The sequence below is a fragment of the Nesoenas mayeri genome (assembly GCF_963082525.1).
Source record: "Nesoenas mayeri genome assembly, chromosome: 8".
Classification (NCBI taxonomy): Eukaryota; Metazoa; Chordata; class Aves; order Columbiformes; family Columbidae; genus Nesoenas; species Nesoenas mayeri.
Genome location: NC_137554.1, coordinates 12333754 through 12360091, shown reverse-complemented (window position 1 = coordinate 12360091; position 26338 = coordinate 12333754). Strand labels below are relative to the sequence as shown.

General features: G+C 39.4%; 1 protein-coding gene across 1 annotated transcript in view; it reads right to left on the bottom strand.

The window, feature by feature from the left end:
• SLC44A3 (solute carrier family 44 member 3) overlaps positions 1–25980 on the bottom strand; it is a gene marked incomplete at both ends in the record, with an annotated part of 39575 nt that extends 13595 nt beyond the window's left edge. The window contains 12 exons of the mRNA XM_080348689.1: positions 251–334; positions 2849–3005; positions 8936–9101; positions 16954–17140; positions 18365–18489; positions 19159–19248; positions 19810–19979; positions 21453–21546; positions 22891–23027; positions 23609–23751; positions 25553–25660; positions 25954–25980. Of these exons, the coding sequence (XP_080204815.1) occupies positions 251–334; positions 2849–3005; positions 8936–9101; positions 16954–17140; positions 18365–18489; positions 19159–19248; positions 19810–19979; positions 21453–21546; positions 22891–23027; positions 23609–23751; positions 25553–25660; positions 25954–25980 (1488 nt within the window). The remainder of the gene's footprint in view (positions 1–250; positions 335–2848; positions 3006–8935; positions 9102–16953; positions 17141–18364; positions 18490–19158; positions 19249–19809; positions 19980–21452; positions 21547–22890; positions 23028–23608; positions 23752–25552; positions 25661–25953) is intronic.
• Positions 25981–26338: the final 358 nt, after the last annotated feature.

The following is a 26338-nucleotide window of genomic DNA, read 5'->3' as shown; positions in this document are numbered from 1 at the left end:
GCCACCTCGAGCTCTAGTAAGTTTTCTAAAATCTCGCACCTTGCATGTTTGTCAATTCTCTGTTTCTTTGCAACAAGTCCCATCTACACTTGAAGGCTTTTTTGTTTGTTTAGTTTAGTTGGCCAGCAGGTGACTTTGGCTTGCATGCACTGGGTGTTACTTTAATCGTACTAAGCAGAGCTAGCATGCACACATAGTTCCTAGCCTGTGTATGCAGATGGTTCAGTGACAGACAGATGACAGAGCGTACCTGGTTAAAGTATCTTAAGCAACTTCCCTGGCTCCAAAACCAGCAGAAACAGCACTTGAACAGGCACTTTGCACATGCACTCTCCTGCAATAAAATGAAATGTTTGGTGACTGGACACAGAATTAGACTCAAACAAAACTGCCATTCTAGAAGAAACTTGCTTTACAGGTGACTGACTCTTCCAATAAAGCATTCACTTAGGCAGCAGATATTTTCTTTTGGATTACAGGAACTGTTTTTAATTCAGACTCTTCCCTTCAGTACTAATGACTGATGAGCTATTTTTTTTTGTCTTCCTGTGGATGGAACACTCTTCTCTGGGAAAAGAAAATAAGTGCTGCAAGCAGCTTTGTGAGCTAACAGCTGCTGGGAGAACAAAACAGACAGGCAAGTCAGTAACCCTTACAGCACTTAGCAGTACTCAGGGAGTACACCAACAGACTTCGAAACCTTCACAGTTTTGAAATGACTGGTATCTTAATGAAAACAAAACAAAGGAATGAGCAGAAGGACATATATCCACATGCGTTTATTTATTTAGAATATACATTCATTTTCCAGGACAAGAGGAAAAAGCATGCATTAGAACGGACCCTTCATAGACCATTGATTTATATTAATTTCATATCATAAACAGAGCAGAAAACTCAATGTTTGTTCCACCCCTCCTACCCCCATCACATCACAAGCTCAGAACTGCTCGTCATGTAGAGATTTTACCAAGCAAGTGAGGAAAAAGACATCTTGGTAGCCATGGTAGCCTTCTAAATTTAACTGATTGTTTTTCAAGGAAATTCAGTTCAGTGATACTTGCGCCTTTTTTAACCTTCTTTTTCCAGAGGTCAGACTGGTTTTGTTTTGTTTTGGAAAGCAGAGGTGTCCCACTCAGTATATGAAAACCTCAGGTCCCCACAACTACCATTGTTCATGCAGAAACCATGAATCTCCCAACTTTTTTCCGAAGAAGTTATTGGAATTATTCCAGTAATAACTACTTTAACATGGTGACTGTACATGCAAACTCCTGACAGCAGAGAAATACTTTAATCTTGCCCTGCATTGCTGGAGAGATGATTTTAGTAAAACTGTATTAATCTCAGTAAGTACTATTTACTAAAACCTAGAGCAAGGGATTTCAACTGCAATCTCCTCTCTGATTCTGCTTGAAGACTGCTGCATAGAAATCATCTGCAAATTTACCTGCAAGCTTGCAGACTCATGACTTTTCCTCTTTTTCACAGAAAACAGCAGCATTTTTTTAAAAGAATGGCAAAGACTGGGTGAGCTCTACAGGAATGCAGCATCACTTCCCCATCCTTTAGTATCACTACTCCAGCTCCCTATGGAAAGATCTTTGAAGGAAAGGGGCCATAGCTTGTCCTTTCTCTCATGGGAAGAAGCAGGATTACTTTGTGGGGGGATCCTTCTGTGGACTGGGGACAGAAGCTGGCCTTTAAACAGCACTTCTAGGCTCTTTAGGAGCAGTTACAGCTATGGGTCATGTCACATCCTCAGCTGGATGCTTGGCAACTGGACCAAAAGGAGCTTGTAGCGCACTGCTATAGATGGAAATAATATTTCTTTGCTACTTAAATCTTCTACAGCTATTCAGATTACAAAACTGTATACCAAACAAGTCCACTTATTTATTCTGCTTCCTCTACAGGCAGAAACTATCTTCTTTCTAGCACAACTCTTCCCACTTACTATCTTCAAATAACATTCTCAGTTGAGCCAGCTCACCAGGTTCTATAACCAAGGCTTTCATATGAAAGTCACATAAACCCAGACACACATTTTTCAAGTGTCTTATTACAAGGAACTTTTATTTAAGTGTTCACACACCATACTCCGCACACATGCCTCATAGGTACCAGGGGTGGTCAATGTAAATACTCTGTCGTAACTACCCATAACATGCTTCAAGGCCAAGGTAAACTCTAGAGGAAAAGACCTACATTTAAAAACTTTGCCTAAATCCTTCTCTGAAGTCAGAGCTTTGTAGTCACGACACTCCTCTCTCCTTGCCGAAGAGCCAGAACTAACTGCAATGGTATGTTTCTAGCAGAAGAGATGTAGAGACGCATGAAAGATAGAAGGCAAGCAACAATCAAAACAGCCCAGCTATATTTTTTATATATCTTAAAAGATGTGGTTTGGATCCTACACAAATCTCTGGAATAGTTCTTATTTCATACATTCTTTCTATAAACTCATGTTACGAGGCAGATGAAATATTTTCTAAGAGATATTTTATATGCCATAATTATGTTCTTTCTTACCTTTACTTTTTAAAAATGTATTATGCAAAGATTTTAAAGAGAGCATTCTGCCAAATTTTCCCTTTATCCTTCAAAAAAACCTTTATATATAAACCCTAAATAAAGGTGTGCTTTGATGTTGTTTTCTGCTCTTAAAAATATCTGAGTTGAGAAAAAAAAAAAAAAAAGGAAACACATGGAAAAATCTTTCTTCCTGAAAAATTTAGGATAAAATATAAAATCCACTTTATATCATCCATTTTTAAGCAAGAATATTTTTTCATGAATCCTACCTTTTAGCTATCATTTTTACAGTGTTCCAGAAGTAAATACATACCTTTTGTTCTAGGATATTATAAAGGTACAAGAGAACAATCCTTGGTATTCTCAGTATTGTGATTAAAAGTGAGCCTTTTACAGCAGTTCCAAGATGATGGCAAAAAAGAACCGATATGGAAGACAGGACCGGGTGAGGTGGTGGGATATTTTTATTTCTAGAACGAAAAACAAACAATTTATAAATGTTTCAGGAACTTATTTAAGAAGATATACATTGTGCCTTTTCAGTATTTGGAAATTTAAATAATTAAGTTGCATCTCCTTTCCCACTTGAACAACCCCAGTTTTTCTACCAGCTTTATCTGAATGTTCACCCTAGTCCAAAGGAAAGCTGCCAAGTTTATAACTTTTATTGGATTAGTTTAATTCTTAAGCAATGACTGTTTTGATATATTCAGTAATGGAAAAATATCTAGAACAAAACTACAATGGAAAACACCAGAAGTGAACAACAGCTAAAAACATTTCCTTGAACACCTCTCTCCAGTTTCTGTCACTTCTCTTTTTCTCCACAATCTTTTATTTGACTGTTGTTTCTGTAAGGTTTTAGTCTGAAGGAGCGAATCTGGTATTTCTATTTTAGTGATAAAATTCAAACTAGAAAAAAAATTACAGACTCTCATATGTAAAACTGAGGTCTATCTACTTCCATTGTTGCAATTTGCTTGAATTTTGTTTTACATTTTGTTCAGATAATTAATGCCTTTTTCTTTCCACTGAATTAGATTTACTTTAAAACGGAATACACAAAAGAAGAATATCATACTACTTGTTAAGCATTATAATTTGGCCTTAAAAGTTGGTAATTCTACTGCACTCTAATCTGTATTGTTTTGGAGAAATAGTGCTTCCCAAAATTAAAAAGCAAAGACAAAAAATTGGCCTAAATACAAGTTTTATTTTCTTGGTTCCCTTATAAAGGTCAGTTTAATGTCAATCATTTACAGAGAGTAGTATGACACAGCTCTCAAGAATTTATATGAAAACCAGAAAATGAACTTGAAGCCACTCCCCACCCCTCTTCAAATGCTGAAAAAAGCCAAAATCCACAAGATACACACTATAAATACCTTAAGAAATGTTTCAGAATATTTTTAAAAAATTAAAACAAACAAACTGATCAATAGTCAGAAATAGCCCTTCTATAAAGCAACTCTTAAGCAACTGGCCCAACCCTGAACAATTTAGTTCAGCAACAGAACCAGAAGCAGTTTGACTAAGTATTTAACTAAAGATCAGACCTCATATCACAAATAAGATGTCCCATTTTCATAAGTGATTCCTTCAAAATCTCTGTTATCTTGAAAAATTAATAGTTTGCACAAGAAACTAAAAAATAAAAAGACAGTGATAAGACAATGATTGGTTGGGACTATAAAGCTCTATAAATATATTTTTATTAAATCCTCACTTCAGCAAGGATTTAAATCATACACACTACATCAAGATAGGCATCACAGTTCTGCAAGAATCCTGAAGGTATCATTGCAGTCTGTTCAAAACACTAAATACTTTGCAGCTGAGAAGCTGTATTTAAATATGTGAATATACCACATTATTTTAAATAGGAAATTCCAGCACAGCCATTGCTGCATTTATTATTTTTGGTCTTAGAACTAGGGGATCAGCTTGGGGGATAGTAGAATTTAATACTGAATAAGGCAGGGTTTTTTTTAAGTCATCGGGTTTCTGTGTTAGAAACATATATATCGCAATATACATGCGTTATTCTATCCACACAGTACCATTGTTTCTTTTTCCCCTCATGCACTACCTTACATGTGACAGTCTCAGTTAGATCTTGGAATATAAAAGATTAAGTTTCTGCAAGTTATGTGTTTACCAAGGGTGAGAAATGCAGAAAGGACAAAGTTTAGTCTTGTGTTAATAATTGACTTGCTACTGAAGAGAGAATTGAAGAAGGATTTTGGTATTTTTAACATGTTGGTTAATGAGCAGGAATGTAAAAATCTAAAGTTCAGTTTAGATAAACTTCTACACATTTGGATGCTTTTCCACACCTTCATTTCCTAGCAAAGGAACTCTCACAAGAATAGGGTCTGACAAGGTTTCTTGCTTTGCTTCCAAACAGATTAGAAAAAAGAACAAAGATCTTCCTTGTAATTCTGGCTCAGAGTAGAAAACATCGAAAAACAGCTAGCTAAACATAAGAGATGATGCTTGTGACTCTAAGGAAGGTCCAGATTGGCTCCACCATCCACCTACTTCCACTTACCTTTAAGGATGACGTTTCACCCAGCTCTATATATTATATGACTGCAATCCTGAAATGACTTCTGCACAAGCATACAGTCAGCTACATATATAAGGTTTTGTAGGCAGTTCACACTGTGTACTGAACTCTGTGCATGTAGACTCCACTGCATGCACACAAGGTATCAGGGAAAAACAGGAATCTGCCTGACAGAACTGGTTACAAGACTGAGTAGGGCCACAGCTTGCTTTTCCTCTTTGGTATTCCTATTTTATATTACCACGGGACTGTTTGATTTACACAGAACACTTCTGTTCCAAAATTCTGTGAAGCTGTACTCAATACCACATCATCTTCTAATAGTTTTCTTTCTTCAGTGCTGCCAACTGTATTTTCTTGTGAGCCTGTGACACCCAATATCTTTCTTAGCAGTGCCTTGAATCAAATGATCACACATGCATCTCAGCTTTCATTTAGAAATAACTTTTTTGTGTGAAGAAAAAATGAAATCTTCACACAGCCAAAACATACACGTTTGAAAGGAAAAAAAAAGAAAAATAGGATTTCTTTAAAGGTCTGTCCTTCCGTTTGGAACTGTGCTTATAGTTTTCTTCAATCCTGCCTCATCCATTTCAAAGACTGTCTAAAAAGACACTTCTTGTAAAATACTTTCGAAATGCTAAGGAATGTACCATATATTCCTCAGGGAAATACGAACCCCAGTTTTTAAGCAAATACAATACATTACAGGACTTGTAATAGAAGAGACATTATCAGACTAACAGAGAACCCATAGAGTGTACTTCCAATTGCCCTTTTACCTGCTCTCAAAACCTCCAGGGATGGGTCTAACTACATACATGCTCATGGCTCTTTTACGTGGGTTAGGTCAAGTATGTAAATAGGGCAAAGGATGCTCATAATATTGCAGATGTATTTGATAAGGGAGGAGCAATCCTTTAAAAAATTGGTCCTAGTTCATCTCTCAATTACTTTAGTGCAAATTTATAAACCTGGATTTTTGACTTACTGGGAGATGTATGTACTTCACCTCTCACTGAACCTATCAGAATTTGTGGTGCTGAACACCTTAGAGTCGAGTGGAAAACCCCAATCCTGCAAATGCTTATATACTTCCTTAATTTCAACCCTGTGCAGTGACATACATGCTGTTACTGAACGAGCTCAAACATGGACAGGACAGTGATGCCTGTGGCCTGGGTCAAGTTACTATACCACCTTCCTTTAATTCCAGAGAGGGGAAAAGCCTCACCTTGCTGAAAAGGTCAATATACACATAACGCCTAAGCACACTAAGATGAAAATAAACTCTAATGTAAAACAGCAATAGTAACAAAGAAGCCTTTTTGAAAGACTGAGCCCTTTTCACAAGTCATAAAAAGTAACCATTAAGCAAAAAAGTTCTACTTATTAAATTAATAAAATCTTCCATGTATTCATGTTTCAGCTGAAATAAAAGGAGGCAAAATCCATTTTCAGTGGTGGTACTACAGGTCAAATATATGCCACCTGTAAAGCTAATCCAGCTAAATTGAGCCCCTGCCCTCCCCATTTGAAACTCCAGTGTGGCTGTTGGCTGCGCAGCACATTTCTGCGTGTGCTGTGGAAGGAGATTTCCGCAGGGAAAGGCCGTGCCATTTCCTCAGAGCACTTACAAGCCAAGAAGAAAGCCTCTCTGTGAGGTATCATAAACAAACTCCTGTGACATGCCTTTATGATGCTGCCCCAGGGAATACATTAAAAACACACAGCAGACAAACTCAGAATTGCTGGAACAGCTTGAGATAACCCTTGCCCCCGATGGTGCGACTGCTCTTGCAGCAGCTCCTCCTCTCCCTGTTCCTGCAGTGCTCTGCAGCTCCACAGATCTATGCTGACAGCCTAAATGCCAGGAAGAGGCATCACCACCACAGAAAAATTGCATTTCCTTTTCTAAGCACAACTATCTCAACACCGTACATGTCACCTGGCATGCAAGAGGAGTGCTTAAAAGTAGAGGTACAAAATGATTTCAATACCTTCTGTGCTCTGCAGCTAGTTCCTGCAACAGCAAAAAATAGCTGGAAAGCGGAAGACCCTAACAGAGCAGTAAATGTCATCACAGCAGGTGCTTCCTTGCTCTGTGTGAAGAAGATATGGACAGCGTCTTTGCCCGGGGAATTTAGATCATGTTTTGTATCAAAATGCACTGCAGCACACAACCTAGTAAGTCAGTAAAACTGTTGTTCTTTCCTGTGTTTTCTCAAGCAAGCCTATTTAAATGGAGACTTACTGCCTCAGCATTCAGCTGCTAAAGCTGAACCAATAGCTAAACCTTGAGGAACACAATTTTGCTTTGAAGAGCAGCACATTACTCACAGAACCACAGCCATGGTATTTACTTGTGATCATAGCTTTCATAGGAAAAAAGGAGAGTACATAAGAAATGAGAGTTCCTTTCTTTACAGATCCTATCATGGCATGTAAAATAGTAGATTGAGATGGTGTCACTCTACAGATCTCAACCTTTGAAAAATCAGCATTTGAGATTTTGTCTGCTTTTTTACTACACCAGTTTAGCGGCATGGCTGTTTGCCGTGTAGAAAATCCTAGCAGAGACAGGCTCCTGGTACATATTAAACACTGCCCTGCCTTAGCTTTTTGGATGGGATGGCAAAACATCTCTTAAAACAACGGTGGGCACTGGCTGCTAGCAGGTCTTGCAGGTGTGCAGCTCTGTCTGGGGCAGAGCCGCTGCCGGCTGCAAGCAGGGACCGGGCTGTTGTCTCTGCTGGGGAGCTGACCATTTGGAAACCTTTCAGCAGGAGGTCGTTCTATCAGCAACTGAGACATCCGGGGATAGATTCTAGAGACCATTAACAGAAACCTGCTACCTAGGTTCTGGGGAAGCCCAAAGCTTCCTTCCTGAGCTGCCTGAGCCGCATGGTTGCAGGCAGCTGAGGCCAGTGCTCCAGGGTCCCCAGGACCTCTCCTGCCAGGCTGCCCGACTCACTCCCAGGTCACCTTCCTCAAGGGCTACTTTTCCAACAAATTGAGATTACCACCATATTCCTCCAATACAAAATGAAGAAATGCCTTAGAATGCCAGAGTTTTTCACAGATGGTAAATCTCATAATTGGGCATGCAGGAACAGAGCAATGAGGGTGAGAGAGCTTATGAAATACTTAGAAAGAAAAAAGTTTTCAGGATAATACTTATTTCACTGTCAAAAAATTGAACAATGTATTGTGAGATTTGGACCTTCTTCCACAATGACAGAATAGCACTGCTCCGGTGCATAAAACCAACTTAATTTCATTTTACAATGTTGCAAGTCTAGAAAACAGTATAGATCATGACAAGTGGGGATTTTTCTTAATTTCCTCCACATTTACATTTCAGGACAATATAAAATTCAAGAAAATTTGTTTACACAGACTAGGTATTTATGCAGTCAGGACAAATGGAACCTCGAAGCAGTGATGAACACTTAGGAGGAAGTCAAACTGCTTACAAATACATGAAATTACTAAGGAGCTATATATTGCGTCTCCATTTGGAGGTAATGCAGCCTCCTGGAAAAGGGTCAAATGCAGCCTGTGCCTTATGAATGGTAATTTCAGCAGGGTCAGCTGAGCTCTATGGGCTTGTATCAAGGCTCAGTTTGGCCCAGTATCTCCAGCAGTATGGGTGAGTCACATCAATATCATACACAGTGTAAAATCTTAGTCAAGGTCTTGCAACAAACAACATTATTTTATATTAAATCATATTCCAAGATACTGACATCAATTGCAGTCTATTTGAGACTATTTTGCCTAGAAAGAATGAAAATCCCCCCAACTATACGGGGACTATTCTGCACTCACCTGTTGAAGTAACAAGTGACCACTGCCCCAGCAATCGTCATTTGCTGACAGGCAAGAATGAATTCACTAGTCCAGATCAGGCCAACGAAATGGTACCATGCCATGTAGGAAATTCCAGACAGAGCTCTGTATTCTACTTGTCCTCCTGGAGTTGTCTGTGCAGTACCTAGAGTTGGGATTACACCACTGGATTATCATAACACACCAGACAAGGAAAAAAAAAGTACATATGAGTGTTTCTGTATACTTTTTCTTAACTTTTCTTCAATAAAGTTAGCGATAAATAAATTCAAGTGCTAGTTAATTCTACCTATTCTAACAGAGAGCCAAAATTTTGTAATTCAAGTGGAATTTTGAAAAATAAAATCTTACAAAAAGCAAAAGCTTGGGTTTAAATTGAGATTGAGACACAGCTGCCAATAAGGTCAAGAGGAGAGCCACAAATTAGTAAAGACTTCTGAGAAAATACTGCTCAAGGTTTGAGTAATCAAATGCTTCAGATGTAAATGAAATCTTCACTTTCTTCATTCAAATTTGAAATAAATTCATATGAAATGCTTTAGATTTTTTTTTTTTTTTTTAATAAGAACCAAAGCCAAAGACTGCAAAAAAATATTAAGGATGCACAACTTACCACTGCAACAAAATCAAATCATTATTTTTATTACTATTTAGAACATGGCAACTAGTTTTCTACTTTCCATGCTTTGCAATCTTTGTGTAAAATGCAGGCACACAAAGGCAACCTCTCAGAACAAAAAAAGAAAAAAGCAAACATCTATATGTCAGTATATGCTCCAATGTTACTATTGTATTTAGGAACATTGAGAAATTCACTTATTCAACCTAAAAAAATTGTCTCCACTTCTGTTAATAGCAAATAATTTATTCCATATTCAAGAGATGGTTTTTCACAAAAGGTCGAGGTAACTTAGAAAACTTAGCAACCAGTCCTTTGTTTATGCAATCCTATTTATGCTACTTGACTCAGAAGTCTAGTCAGGGGATAATGGCACCAGGATATTTCTCCTAGTGAAAGGTCTCTAGGTCCATAACATGCCATTTTTTTAATCTTACCAAGCCTTAAGTCTATTAAACTTAAACACATCCACAGAATGATTTCTGGTGGTGAACAGTTTCTAACTCTAACTCCATGATAGAAATAGCAAAGTGAGACACAGAATTGTCTATTACTGCTAGAACAGCATTATAACTTAAGCTTTAATACTTCATGTTCTCCCACCAGGCAGCACACCACCTTCAAGTTCAACACTACCACAGATACAAAGCTATCTATGAAATGGTTCACTTATTTCTGACCTATTTTTCTATAGCCACAGACTTAATACTCAAGAATAGGTACAAGTAGAAACAATGAAGATTTGTTTTCAGCAATACCATCAGGTTTAGACTAGCTTTATAACTTTTCAGAACCACGGTCTGTTTGTCTGTAAATTATGAAAATTATTTATCTACTCCATAGTAGCACTGCAAAATTAGATGCTCAGAGAAGAGCTATTGGTTATTCAAAGGCAAGAAGGAAAGAGTCAGTCTATGAATAAATTTATAGCCTACAAACTAAGCATTCATCTCAGAGCTGAGTCAGTCTTATTCTCAGCACTCATCATCAAGCCTTGCATCCATCAGCACAGTACAGCTGGCCTCAGGGAGGAGTTTGTTGGTCCTGTGCCAGGCTTGTTCATCAAGGCAGCCTTTGCTGAGGTGCAAACACAGACGCGTGTCCTAGCTATTTTATTTTCTGAAAGGTTATCAATTTTAGCTAAACAAGCAAGCTCTTTCTAGTGCTGCATAGTTGATCGTTCACAGAAATATTGTTGCTTCCGTTATATTCAAGTGTATTTTAAGCAAGATGGTGTGAAAAAGCTACTACTCATATCTCAGATCTCATCTCACAAACTGTCAGCCATTCCTCCCCATCCCCTGCCTCCCTGGTTTTAAGTTTGGATGCAAAAGATGTTTTTCCTATTTTTTTTTCTTTTTTTTTTTTTATAGGGAACTTTTGAGGATAGATTCATTTACCTCGGTACATTAAAATAGTCTATGTGCTATACCATTCCTTCTCGTTCTGATGCAAATGATAGGTCAATGAAATGCAAGGTAGTCTCCTACTTCCCCATTTTTATGCAAAGACGTTATGCCATTTGGTAGCAGAATCAAGCACATTTTCCACCATACAATCCACCTGAGCATTTATTTTCCAAAGAAAAGCGCATTTCAGGTTTTGCTTCTGTAGTTCTGCCATGAAGACTGACAAGCGTATGCATGATAAACTAATTCCACATTTTTTTTTTACCAGTCTACTGAAATAATCACCTGCAGTAACAACAGTGATGGCTTTGTCTTTCCTGGCCAGCTTTACACATATGCATGTGCACAGCACGGTGCTCTGCTGCATAGGAATCAGGCACATCCACCTGTGAGTTCACCATTGATGGCTTTGCTGTCTAGGTATGGTAAACTGGTTTTGTTACTTCACAGGAATCTGTTTACCAACATAAACATCTGTGTCTGACTGATACCCTGTCTTCTGGGTCTGCCATGCATGCATAATTTTGTCAACAGAATTGCACGTGATGCTATTTTTCATATGGCAATCTTAGCACAGATAAACTCTACAGTTATTCTAGATACCCTGCTGAGAAAAGTATATGCCATTTTCCTCATCACCCCACTGCGATCCACCCATTCATACAAGCCAAACTTTCTCAACAAAGCCCGGAAATATGGTTTCATTTGTCAACAGAATTTCTTTCTCCAACTACATAATCATGAATCTTTCTGATGTATTATACTATACACTCTTAGTGGTAACATTAAGAAGTCAGTAAAGAATTCAAGTTGCTACAGCTGAATCACCAAATCTGAAAACCTCTGATCAGCACAAATGTTGATCTACTGCAAACAATTCAAAGACGTATTGTTAACAACGCAAACAGACACAAGTGTTTGTAGCAGAATTCACAGGAGTTTCTCCATCTGACTCTGCAGCCCAGTGCTGTGCCACTGTGGCAGTCAGCACAGCAAGGCAATGACACAGAAGTCTGTGTGCACACGCAGTATCGTTAGCTACATTTTGGCACTTCCAGACTTATGTCAGATGCTCTTATTTGGCAACTGCTGCTGCAAGGTTTTGCTGATGCCTGGAGCAATAGGCTGTTGTAATGGATGAAAATTCCTGGAAAGTCTAGTTCAGCAACTTGCTTATCAGAAACAAAGAATCACTGACCAGAAAATGCTAAAAGCCTGTTTATCAGCTCCTGTTAACACGAAAATATGATGAGCCCTTCTCATTGCTAAGTAAGGAAAGGCTCTGGCATCATACACTGAATTTTCATGCTTCCTGCAACAGAATTTATTGTTATTTTATTTAGCTTTTTCCCATGTACTGGTATTTAGAGCTAAGCTAGCTGACTGTAATTGGAATGTCAAGGGCCCTGCAGGAAATACATTTTTATTGCTGGGTTTGCTACTGCACAGCCCTGTGTGGCAGTTTTATTGCTTACTTGCCTGTAGGATGCACCTTCATTAGACAACAATTTAGCACCGTGTTCTCATCCTACATTACATGCTCAGTATTTATGCCATGTGGACTTCACAGTTTCCACATGCTGGGAAGTTGAAAGACATGCTTTGCTGTGCCACAAGCCACTTCAGTTCTGCAGAGAAATGCCACATAAATTAGCAAACAATAAGACTCAATGACCCTAAGACATATCAGCTTTTCCAAAGCACAGCTGAATTCCATTCCTAGCCAGCTAATGGTTCTAACTGGTGCCACTGTTTGTGCTGTCTCAATTCTCATGGAGTCTGGCATTTCTCCTGGTTTTCTAGGTCTGGAATTCACTCAGTCTTTGCTGCTGTTACAGATTCTGAATTACCAAGGTACTTAAGCAGGTGCCTGTCTTAAAATGCACAAGTAGTCCCACTGATTTTAATACGATTATCCATGTGTTTCACGTTAGTCATACGCATAAGTACCTTTCCAAGTGTGGGCTATAGTTCCCTATAGCTCCCAAGAAGACAGTCTTTCCTCAGAGTAACACTAACTTTTGGAGAGGATGTAAATACGCTGCCTGTGTGGTCACATAACGATCAGGTGCACCATAGCTGAAGTCAGTATCAAGTGCTCCAGAGCTTTAAGATCTGGAGATGCTATAAATATGATATAACTAGAGAAGATTCAGGGAAAATGTTAAGAACAGGTGCACCATAGCAGCAAGCCAATTTCATTTGCACATCTCTTTGTATTAGACTAAAGACTAGTGTCTTTGTAAACATTTCAATTTTTTCAGCTTTCTTGGTATATTTGCATTTAAAATACAGTCTGCATAGCCCCAGAAAATGTATTTGTGAGAGAAAAAAAGTCAAACTGTCAAAAACAAGAAAACCACCACCTGTATTTTACAAATTGAATTCTGGTTAGGCAACTATTTGTCAGTGGAGAAAATAGGTACTCAAAGAGAGCATATCTTGGGAGATCTTCAGAGAAGTACTCTCAGCTGTTACAAAAAGTCCCCAAAACTGAAAACCAAATGAAATGTCTTCCATTTACAAGCCAATTGTAGAAAACGAGTAGAAAATACAAAGGTGTTCTGCCAATGCATTGTTATCCATAAAGTACTATATTTATTTATTTTTACGGGATGTGTAGGTACTAGTCATCCTAGAACATTAAAACCACTCGCAACAAGCTATCTTTCTGTGAGCTGCTTTAACAGGCAGCATTTCAGAGGACGCATATTTGGGTTGAAAATTTGAAACAGAATCTAAAGGAATATTCTCAATATCAAATCTATTCCACTGCTAATTTTCCAAGTTCTGAAGTACAAAATAAATCTGAGGTATAGTATGGGACTGGAAATCCAAACAACTGTCATACTTTTAGCCAATACCAACCTCCTGCATCACCTTAACAAATCTCCTCAACCTGAAAGCTGGATAAAACATTCCTTCACTACCCCCCTAGATCGTTAAAATGATAAAATTGCCTCTGTTGTCTTCCAGCTCCTCTCAGGAGGAGTTACTCGGTAACCAGAGCAGCTGTATACAAGCAAGCAGATTCAGAAGCGACTTCCCTGCACTCCTCGATCGGCGCCTAGCGGGCACTGCGACTGCTGCAGGTCATTTACATGCTATTTACATCAACACCTCAACCCCTACACCTTGCTAGTAACTCCCTTTACAAGCGTTGAGTAACAGCCACCATTTAACATGGACACCTTAACAAAAAGAGTAATTACAAACACAAACAATAAAATTAATAGAATTTAATTTTAACCAGAAAAATGATCAAATACATAGAGTGGCATTTTTCCATCTGCATTCATGCTTAGGCTGTAACTTAGAATTGGCTTATTTATCAAATGCACATTTTCTTCTAAATATTAACACGTTTGCTGTTAACAGAAGAATCTTACAAGGATTGACATCTACACTAAAAATATCCTGGCAGAAGATCGCAGTCAAAAAGCATATTTTACTAAATTCCTCATATAAGCAATATATTGACAGTTAAATGCCTGGAAATGGCCTTCTCTTCTTATGCTAAATCTTCAAAAAGTCAGTTCTTTTAAAACTGAAAGCATCCTAGAAACTTTAACATTACTGTGCAGCAAGATTATGCTGCCCTCTGTACTGTTTGTATCATTCACTGGAAACATCAGCATTCCTATTATGCTAGGGAGAGGACAAAAGATAAAATACCTTTGAGCCAAGAGATGTGTGCTGCACTATGAATATAACAGCAGGTCACAAAGTGTTTGAATCCTACTCTCCAAGGAGGCAGGTGAATAAAAACCAAAAAGTAGAATGGAGGTGTCTTGCAGGAAACAGAGAATATAACCAATGAAGCAAAATGGCACAACACGGAAAATGCATAAAAGTCCTCTCCAGGGCCATTGTCACTGAGTTTTATTTCCCTGTGAATACATGTGGAATTTGCTTTGGGGTATAATGTGCACATAACTACTTTCCTGCAAAGTCTGTAAAAGCATCCAGGAAATACCTGACTAGTTCCCCATCCTGCACTTACCATCAAGCTGTTTCTGTCATATGATGTAAAATACTTCTACTCTTCTATTGATTGTGGTGCTTTTGGATACAACAGACTCAGCTGGCATCTTCAAAATTCAGATTTAACAAGGGCAAGCTTCACATCCTTATGTGTGCATTTTAAGAGAACCAGTGAATGGTAATGGGCCAGCCCAGCTTAATATCAAGGATGTAATTATTTCTTCTAATAATTATTGTTAATTATATATTTAGCAAATCTGTGTGTTATCATTCATTTTCCTTACCTGCTACTACATTACTATGGTTAATGTTTATTTTAAATTGCATCTGATCCAAGCAGGTGCATGAAATGAACAGGTGGCTGGTGGCTCAAGAGATGCTCCTTTCTATGAAGGACTGGTCTGAACCAGTGATAAAGTACCCCACAAGGCCAGTTTGAAAACTGCTGCTGCCTGCCTGATATGGGCATAAATGGGATGAAGATTTTGCAGACAAGCTAACAACCACACGAAGTTGTGTCTCGTATATAATGCTGCCTCTGTAAATGGAAAATTCAACTCAGAGGAGCATGAAAAACGAATATCCATGACACCTAAAGCAAAGTGAATCTGCTTGACTATTTAGTCCACCAGGAGCAACTCACAAAGAGACTGCAGGTTGGACATTTGGCCTTGCTTGGTCTGACCCTTTTGCAGCAGAAGCAGATGATCAGCCAGACACGTATTTCAAGCAGCCATTTCTGACAGACATGAACTACTGAAGGAAAGGCAGCAGAAACAGATGCAAACCTGCATGACTCTCCAAAGAACGATGGAGGAAAACGGCTCCTAGTCTAGCTTAAGCAATAGGTGAGGGATGTGCAATGCCAGGATGGACTCAGACAGATGGACTCTCATGTTACAAGTGAAGTGGGTCTTGTACAGAGCCAGAATTAACAGGTTGAGATGGAAGCAGTTGTGATGGAAGAGGAGTGAGGTACTGGACCCATGGAGATGGGAAATACTGCCAGTTTTGCCAAATTGGCTCAGCTACCAAGAGCTTAGAGTCTTTTCTGGACTAACAGGGATCTGTAAGCCTGCACAGAGGAGTTACTGCAGTCACTGTCTCAAGGGATGGTGGAAACATGAGATAAAATGCTAACACATAAGCATTTGAAGAGCTAGGCTATGTTTGGTTTTCCACACAGAAACCACTGCCAGAATTCAGAAAACAGAAAACCCATGAATAAACACAGGAATGACAAACTGTCTCTATCCTCATCAATTCTGCATCAGCTGCAGCCCAAAGGACAACAACTGACTCCTAGCAGTGGTCCTAGAAATTTAAAAAGAAAACAAACAAACAAAAACCCCAAACCCCACATCATAATGCTTCCTATGTACAAAGGCTGATGTCTGCATTAGGAGTTACCCCAGAGCTATGCAGAGTTTAGCTTCCCTTCTTTAGGTGATGCTGTACGGAAGAACAACCTCCCTCTCCCTGGGATAGTGTGATGCTGGGCCAAGGAACAGCATCCAAATTACCCTGGTTCAAACAGTGACAGATCTCATAGTGGTATGTCCCCCAGTAATACCACTTTCATACACAAAATCTGTTATTGCAGATCTTTCATAGAGATTGACTATTTCTACAGAGTACCTCCCCTACAACTGCAAGAATCTCTGGATTAATCTGAATACAGTTGTACCAGTCTAAATAATGATAGCAGTTGTCACTGAACCACTGCTCAGAAAACAACGTTCTGCCTCCATGACAATTGTTTATAGTCAGAGGACATGAACATACTCATTTCATAATAACCCCACTAAAAGCTGTGTCCTCCCCCTGTTATTTCATTTAAATATATCAAACATATACTCTAACTACCACAATCTAATAATAAATTAAATAACTGAGAAAGAACAAAACATATAGGAGCAAAAATCTAGGATTAATCTAGGAAACAGATAACATTCATCCAAAAATATGAAAAAGCATATACTTACCTGCAGTTCCTAAGCTAAGTAGCACAGCAACCCAAAATACCCAGAACACAATGAGAATCAGAAAGGTCCAGAGTGGTTGGAACAAGAGGAAAGGAATTCTGCCAATGATTTTACCAACAATTCGAAAGAGCTGTACGGTGAACTGAAGCCTCTTTCTTAGTACAAATATAAGGGAAATCAGAATAACCTGTTACAGGAAATAAAAAGACAAATTGTTTGGTGGGGTTTTTTTCCCTCCTTTAGAAAACTAGCAGTGTTGTCAAATGTGGGATCAGGGGGTACAGATTTCACAAAAACATGACAGCAGGGCAATTTACACAAACTTACTGTGCACTGGAAAAGATTTCTGAGACATCAAAGGTCTCATGAAATACAAATTGTCTGTGCACTCATATTGAGCAATGACTTCTTTAACATTGCAACATCAAGTGAAAAAAATAACTTTAAAAGTTGCAAGCCACAGTCAGATTTTCATTTGGAAAACAAGTTCAATGAGGAAAAAGCAGAATTTAACCCAATAACTTAAGGCCTAGACACTGCTACCTGTGTGCTTCACTACCCTGCTCATTGTCTGCAAGAGCTACCACTCCTTTCTCCTACTGACATGGTAGGCTAAATCCACAGATCTCACATTCATACTGAGCCAGTGCCCGTATGTTCACTCAACATGATTCTCCAGTTAGCTGATGCAGAGAAGAATAGGGATGGAACACAATTCTTGCATTTCTACACCAGCAACACGACTGGTGAAGGGACTTGAACATAAGACCTATGGGGAGAGGCTGAGGGAGCTGGGGTTGTTTAGTCTGGAGAAGAGGAGGCTTAGAGGTGACTTCATCACTCTCTATAACTACCTGAAGTGAAGTTATAGCCAGGTGGGGATTGGTCTCTTCTCCCAGGCAGTCAGCAATAGGACAAGGGGGCATGGGCTTAAACTCTGCCAGGGGAAATTTAGGCTGGATATTAGCAAGAAATTCTTTACAGATTGAGTGGTCAGGCATTGGAACGGCCTGCCCAGGGAGGTGGTGGACTTGCCATCCCTGGAGGTTTTTAAAGTGAGGTTGGACATGGCACTTAGTGCCATGATCTAGTAAACAGACTAGAGTTGGACCAAGGGTTGGACTCGATGATCTCTGAGGTCTTTTCCAACCCAGTCGATTCTGTGATTCTGTGTGATTCTGTGACCAGCAATGCTAACAGTGTTTGGACAGGGTTGAAGTGTGGCAGAGCCCTGTGCTAACAAACAAATTTCACAATGAAGATATAAAACTATTTAAATCAGTGTAAGCAGATCTTATAATTGATTCTCATTTTCAAACCTGAAAGGAATGAGGAATTACTTTTACTGTTGCAGAACCACAGTAGTTCAAGTTACAGCCTCTGCCACTGCCTAGGGTAAAATGCTACTTACAGTAACTATTGTCGAGAAGATAGCATATCCAAGTAGAAATTTTACATTTTCCTTTTCTGTTTCCAATTCAGTGCTGGGATCATTCTTGTAGTCATAATAGAGCCACCAGAGAACACCTGAGACAACTGAGCAAACAAGAGCAGGATGAAGGCGGGCAGCACGCCCCAGGCTGCGGCACACTGCTCTTGGCAGGCTGAGGTCTGCCCAGTCTCCCTCGAGAATCCCTCGCCCTTCTGCCTAACCCAAGCTCAGCTCAGGAAGACTGTCACGTAGCAGAGAGGCACAGTGTCAACGACCACAGAGAAAATTCACATAATGTTCTGTTAGTCTGAGTTAAAGAATGTTTGGTTTTCTTGCGGTTATTCTAAAGCTCAGGCACATAATTCCATTGAGGAGATACAAAGCTAACTTTTATGGAATTACAAGCTTTAGGTGAAAACATTCCTATAGCTCTCCCTTTCTAAAGCAGGCAATGTAGAACTTCACTGAACTTTCTTTGAAATAGCAGCATTTTAATAACTGCAGTGATCTGCCAAAAGAAATGTTGTTTCCAGGCATCTACAAAAAAAATAAAACTCATCATCATCCCACACTCAACAGCTGGAACAGCACAGCCAGATCTTGGCATCCAGAGGCAGGCAGGGCTCAGCTTGGAAGTGGATGCGGTAAGCTTAAGGTCACTGAGGATGGCCATAGAGAAAAAGGAAGGATAGCTGTTTGTTCAGCTGCCTCTCCTTCAGTTCAGTGAGATGATCCATTTAACTAAGCATATGCTAAAAGATAAATATACTTACATAACAACCCAAATACAACCAGTGCAATCAAAGTATGGACCAGAAGTGTCCGAATGAATCTGAAGGCTAAAACCAGTATAAAAGAGAAGGCTGAAAAATATACAAAATCAGTTTATTATGAATGTCACAACACATTTAACTTAACTCTTTATGCTTTAAAAATAAATGTAAGGTTCTTGCAGAATTTGGGCTTTCATTTATAAACAGTAGACTCAAAAGCAACACCATTTAGCAAAGCTAGCAAACTTTTTAACATTTAAAACACACAGTTACTTATAACTTACTAATAATGAACTTATAACTGGAATATCTCATATTGGGAATTATTAGCTTTTCAATAATATTTTGTATAAAATTTAAGTTAAAATGTTCATGCTGATGCCATTTTTTTCATAAACAATTTCTTACAGTCCCCCAAAATGAGGTATATTAGCATATCAAAGAACACAGAATCTGATATTTCATAGACTTGTATTTCATCAGCCTACTAAATGCTTCCTTATAAAACACAATCACTCTTTCTTAAAAACAACTCTGCCCAGAAAATGTGGAAAAGATCACTGCTAAACTAAAAGCATAAAGTTAACAAAAACATTTGAAACCTCATATTTTAATTTAATATCATTATTTATATCTAATTCGTAACCTTACCTAGTGCAAGGACACTCAGTCCTATCACAGTATCTCTTCCTGCCAATATTCCACTTAGAATTCGATGAAAAACATCCATTTCATTAACCATACGTATTAAGACAGATGCATATTTGGAATAGCATTCAGGATTTTGTGGAACACATCGATTAAATAATGGAAAAGATTTGCTGGAAGGTTAAAAACAAAGATGGTTAAAAAAAATTAATTACTGGACAGTTTCAAACCCAGGGAGATCCATTCCACCGTGCTCTTTCAAGCCCCCTGCAGCTGCCCACCGGCATCCTCAACAGCTTTGCAGCCACAGCCGGCCAGTCTGATCTGTAACGGGGCAGGCAACCTCCCCACCCAGGAGACTCTCCTCATGGGGTCTGACACAACAGGGCACTGCGCATGGCAGTGGGCTGTTACAAATGGTACTTTTATGTTTCATCTGCAAAATATCAACTCCCAGCAGCATCATGCCTGTGTCACTGTTCCAGGACATCTATTCAAGATCAACCAACTACTATGTCAATCACCATCAGTGTGTAGTTCCTATTCCTGTTCCAGTCTGGCTTCAAGTGCTTTGCTCCCATGTGTTTATGTAAAACCTAAACTCACGCTAACATAGATGTAAGCTAGGTTGTAGACAATTCTAGGCCACAAACATTTTGTACTGTTTTTATTATATTTAAGCATTCTGAAAGCCACAACAAAACAATGTTTGTAAGGTACAATTAACACCACCAAATATTTACATATGAAATTATTTGTCACTCCCAAACAAGTTTCTTGAATATATTTAATGTCCCACTTCAGCAACGCTGTACTACAACAGTCAAAGGCATATTCATACTTAAAAAGGAGAGGTTTGCTCATCAACAGTTAAAAATTCTGACCAGCTTTGCTTCTATTATGAAATATTACTGTGCAAGATGAATAACTTTCCGAAGTTCCTTGCCAAAAAGAAAAGACCCTAAGAAGTCAAAGAAATAAGTAAAATATCACATATTTTTTCATCAATTTACATGCTCTCCTTTGATCCACTGCATGTAATGTCTTTATGTGTCTTCTCTTCTGTTTGCTTTTTTCCTCTATTTAATTTTGTTCAGAGCATATGACGGCTCTGCCAATATGCGGACTCCAATTCTTTGCTGTATTTTCATGACGCAGTGGAATTTAAAATCACGGGTTTAAGGATTTTGACTCACAAATGCCAAATGCTAAAGAGAGTGCCATCCACAGACCTGTGCTTCAAGCCAGCTGGCTATGAAATAATGGATGGAAATTTCTGGGTTCAGGATAGTAAGCAAGGCTCAAGACCACAGCTCCTCTTCCTTGGCATTGAGGGAGAGAGCGAAAGTCTGTGCAGGAGATAAGTTGTTCCTCATATGGAGAGTTTTTCCCCTGATTTGGAGAGAAAAAATCTCTAAACAGTAGAGGAATGGAGGGAATGTAGTCCCTGTTCATTCTGTGGGAGAGGAGACTCGTGTGTTCACAGGCATACATGAGAACTCATAAGGACGTGTACAGAAAAAATAAACAAAGCAAAACCATTCTGACTGTGAAGCATCAAGTCAAATACGAAACGCGAGGAAGTTAACAATCCTTAAGAAGCTGTTCGGACTCAAGGGTGTTGTAAAGTACCCAGTTATTCTTACCTTGGTGGAACTGGCAGTGCGGGACACAGTTCAGCTGCCTTTGGATTTAGTGTGTAACTGGAAATGTTCAGGTTATAAATGCAAAGACAAGAACCTATAAAAAAATAGAAAAGGTAACAATATTTGTTAAAGTTTCAGAGAAAAACACATTATCAATTAAGTTCTGTTTACACTTCTGCTTTGATCCCTTAGCAGGCCATATTAATCCCTGATATTCCAGTGGGTATGTAAATAACAAATTAGTTAATTGGGTAAACATAAAGGAATCTCTGTGGAATCTTTTTCCTTCTAGACTTAACCTTGATTACCATTTACTGATCTTTCTGGAGAGCAAACACACTATTTGTTCCACAGTGCAGTACTTTAAGCTCCTACTCATTAACATAACAGAAAAATCTAAACTGACAAAAACTACAATAGAACTAGGCCCCTCATGATTTAGAACAGAATATATATCTATCCAGAAACTTAACATTTTCTGGGCTTTAGGCTAAATACTACCAGGTACTCTGTTCCATTTTGTAATGCTTCTGGGAAAGAAAAGCTGGATACATTTAAGCCATTCAAAATGCAGTACAGCCCTCTCCCTTAAGATAAACATGCAAGCAGTTTTAGCATGTAGATGGAATTTCATGCAATTATATTAAGTTACACTGAATGTACTTATATCACAGGTGTTTACAGCTTTCTGTACATACCAAATGATGGTACTATACCCCCAAATGAAATTAAAACAGATGCTGTCAATTAAAATAGCAATCCTTCCCAATCAAAACAACAAAACAAAAAAGAACGGAATTCCGACCTCCAATAAAAATAGCTATTAATATTCATACGGTTTGCAGTTTATGCATACCCTATGGAATAAGGGTTAGGCTAGAGGTTATTGTATTTACATGCTGGACATGAACGAACTGGAACCGCCCCTTGTACAACAGCTACTTCCAATGTCATATCTATCTTGAATACCAGAATAAAGTTTTAAAAAATTACAAGTGGAAGAGAAAACTTTGGGATCTGATGTCTAAAGGGACAACATGTGTGTACCTCTGGAATTAATAATTCTGCCATACTTTTAATTAAATTGAAAATAAACAGTTGGAATAGTTTCTCAAACGGTACATGAGCTCTGTCCACCTACTGGCAGCTCCACCAAATTGCATTAGTTCATTCTCAGCAGCCAGATTTCTGGGGATAATCTCAGCAAGTGCAGGAATTAATCAACATATTTTGAATTTGCAAAAGAGAGCTGTAACACTTCTAAAAACTATGGCTTTGAAATAAAGCAAAGCCATTTTATTTTCTGTTGCCATGGACTGCCCAGGAAATTAACAGTAAGAAATTACTCCCTAGTGTACCAAATATTAAGAATAACAAAGTGGAAGCTGCTCAACTGTTCTACAGACACATCAAGATATTCATATTCCCTGTTGCACACCATTGTTCCTTGCAAAACTCTGGAGGTCTTCCAAAGAGTTGAGTTGCTCTTGTGGACAACTAGACACGCACAAGGAAACTGAACTGATTTTGAGGTTTGGCATTTCCAGGCTGCATGAATTCAGAAAGAACACATACCTAGAAAGAAAAAAACATCCTCTTTTCAACAAACAAGATTTCTGCTTTTTATAGATTTAAATTCTGAGCCTTCTTTCCACCTTTTTGAAGCTCTACAAAGCAAATGAAACTTTTTTTCCACATATAATGGAAAAAATAGAGTTTGAAGTCAGAATTTAAGAAGCAATTTAATATATACTATAGTTGTACAGTTGATTTTATGATCCTAAATGGGATGAGAAGCTGCCAAGGTGGGTGCCATTCCACAAGGACAAGTTCATGAGAGTCAACAGAATGAGTGGAAACTTCAACATGCAACTTTGTTAAGTACAAAGATTTGCCACAAAGAATGACTGCTGGTTTGGCCAAAGTCCTATTTAAGATTTTATTTAAGAAGAAGCCAGCATAAAGCATAACAATGTAGCACATTTCAAACTCTGTCTTAACTTTATAGTTTCACCATTTTGTACCATTCTCAACACCTTTTTTGATTTTCAATATAAACATGTATATATACATGTATATAACTGAGATCTAGAAGATGTATATCTTATTAAGTTCTCAAACATTTGATTTATTTAGACATCCTCTGATGTACTTACTTTTTATTAGTCATGTCTTGTCCAGAGAGGGGTGCCCCTTTTACAGGAGTGTTCTTCCTACCACATATGTTCCCGAAGCTGTCATACCCAAGCACAAGTCTTTCTGCTGCACCAGCCATCACAGCATAGCCAGTTATAAACATCTGTTAAAATATATTTAACGTGAAATCATGCTACAATATCTTTTCCTTCCCATTCAATAAATACTCTTCTAAGCCCATGCATTTTTGTCTTGCAGATGCAAACAATTAAATCTAAAATTCACTCCTCTGCCCAAGGCCGGAGCAAGTAATATGGACAAGTTTAGCCCTATTGCCTCCTTAAAGCTTTCCCTCATCTATTGCTGAAAGTATATAAATCAAGCAGAGTATCACAGGAGAAGAAAGATGGGGTTCTTGATTAAAATAACATGAAAATAGTAGTAAGGTGCAAAAACTGCCCCTACTGAAGTTTGTGTCACTAAGCAAGGTCACTCAAATGGTCATTTTTCATATGTGCTCACTGCTTCTAATTTTCTAGGGTGCCCTTCAAGACACACCTGGGCAATATATGTTGAGCCCTTGCAGCTGTTAGTGAATTTATTTATCATTAAAATGCAAGTTACCTGAAATTTCAGAAAGATGTGTTCTTTGACACACGTGAAAAACCTGGAGAGCCACACTGTGGAGTTAGGTGACACTGCACTGATCTTTCCGATGCCCTGTTGTTAGACCACAGCCCCAGCAGATCAGTTCCCTGTTACCCAGCAGCAGCTAAGCACCTCCGTTAGCCAAGTAGCAGCGACTCTTAGTCAATATAAGACACTCTGCCTAGGAATAGAGCTTAAACCCTGCCTATGTACCCCATGAGGGCAAAAACACCCCTTGAAAAGATCCTTTTTGAGTGCCAAGAAGTAGTAATTCTTCTTCTGGGAAGCTGGTGAAACCCTGGGCATGAATTTACCCAAAGGGTTATTTACAGCACTCCAACTATTGAAGAACTCAGCGATACAATCATCTCCTCTGTCCCATGGGTTATAAACCACATTTCACACACACCAAGGACAATATACTAAGCTCTATGGCTACATGCCAACTGCTGGCAGCAGCAGCTCTTCTCAGTCCCACATTAACCACAAAGACTTTGCTGAATATCAGCTGTGCTGGAGACAGATTGCACATATCAGATCTAGCACAGCTAATTTCTTGGAGGGTTTAAAGCCTTTATTTGTTTGGGAGTTGTTTTGGTTTTTTGTCTTCTTTTGTTTGGTTGGTTCTGGTTTTTTATTTTTAACATTTGTGACTAAAGATGGGATCTGGGCAAAAACTGAGTCTCATACTCAAACACATAAATATGTGCTTCCTTAGTCCAAATTGTAGTCTCATTATTGCTTATATGTTTGCAGTCTAACTACTTAACTAATATTTTTATATTGAGTGCATGTTAATGCCATCTTAATATGGAGATCTTTGTAGAGACTCCATAATTAAAGTTGACATACTACTTGTGTATATGATACTGGTTACAATAACAAAATATTTTCAGATCCAGTTTATTTACATCACACATATTTGTTTTTAATTATTCTTGGAAGAAGAAAAGAGCTGGCATTGTAACTCAAACTGAAATATGCTTTCAGAAAAATTCTGGCATTCCTTCTGAAGATGGACATTACAGGTCTATTGCCACCACTATATGGAATACTGTGTATATGCAACTTTTTTTCTTTCAGTGCAGAATGCTGGATACAAGCCACAAATACTGTTAAGTAATGTATGACTGTATGACTGCTGGAGGGGTGTGTCTATACGTGCCAGTGACAGGCATTTCCACAGAATTACCAACATGGTTTCAATTTTTTTCACTATGTGAACAAATCAGTGATGGTAATTTCAGTTTAGATTTAGTGCAGAACACCATTAACTTTGGACCTGATTTTTATTTCAGAAAATAAAGCACGCTCACCAAACCAGCCCAGAAAAGAAAAAAAAGGAGCAACCAGAGGGTGTCTGTGCACTTTCTGTAAATGACTGGTCTCCATTCCCTTAGTTCAGAAACACTATCTCCAGAATCCTAGAAAAAAAAAGACAAACTTCCTGTGAAATTAAAATAAAGTTTCAAACACCTGAGATTTCTGAAAAAGCATAACCTTGCACTTAAAATGGCAAACAACTGGTAGTCCCCTACCTGCAACAGCTGCGCAGCTCGTCTACAGCGAGGCGCACTGCCACCCCCTTCCCACCGCCCGCAGCCCCGCACGGTCCGGGGCAGGTCCGGCCCCGCCGCCGGCCCAACTTTTTCTCTCCACCATCCCCGCCATCTTCCCACCCCCGCTGCCCCGGGCACCGTTCCGGCCGGGCGCTCACCTGCTGCCGGCCCCCGCGCCGCTCCATGCTCCCGCCTGCCGGGCCGGGCCGGACCGCGCCGCCGGGCTGCGCGGAGGCGGCCGGCGGGCCCGGGGCGCAGCGGGATCGGCAACCGTGGCGGGGCGGCGCTCGCTGGGGACGGCACTAGCGACCGCCGTGCGCGCCGCGGGGCCGTGCGGCTCCGGGAGAAGCGCTGCGGCCGGGCGGTGGCACCGCCGGCAGCTCCTCCTGCCGCTGTGGCCGGGCACTGCCATCCCCGTCCCGGCCGCTCCTCCTGGAGCCGCACGGCGGGCGGGCCGCTGTCCCGCTGCGTTTGCAGGAGTAAATGGCATTTCTCTCGCCGCCGGGCCAGGGGACGGCGGCCGCTCTGCGGGTGCGCGGCGGA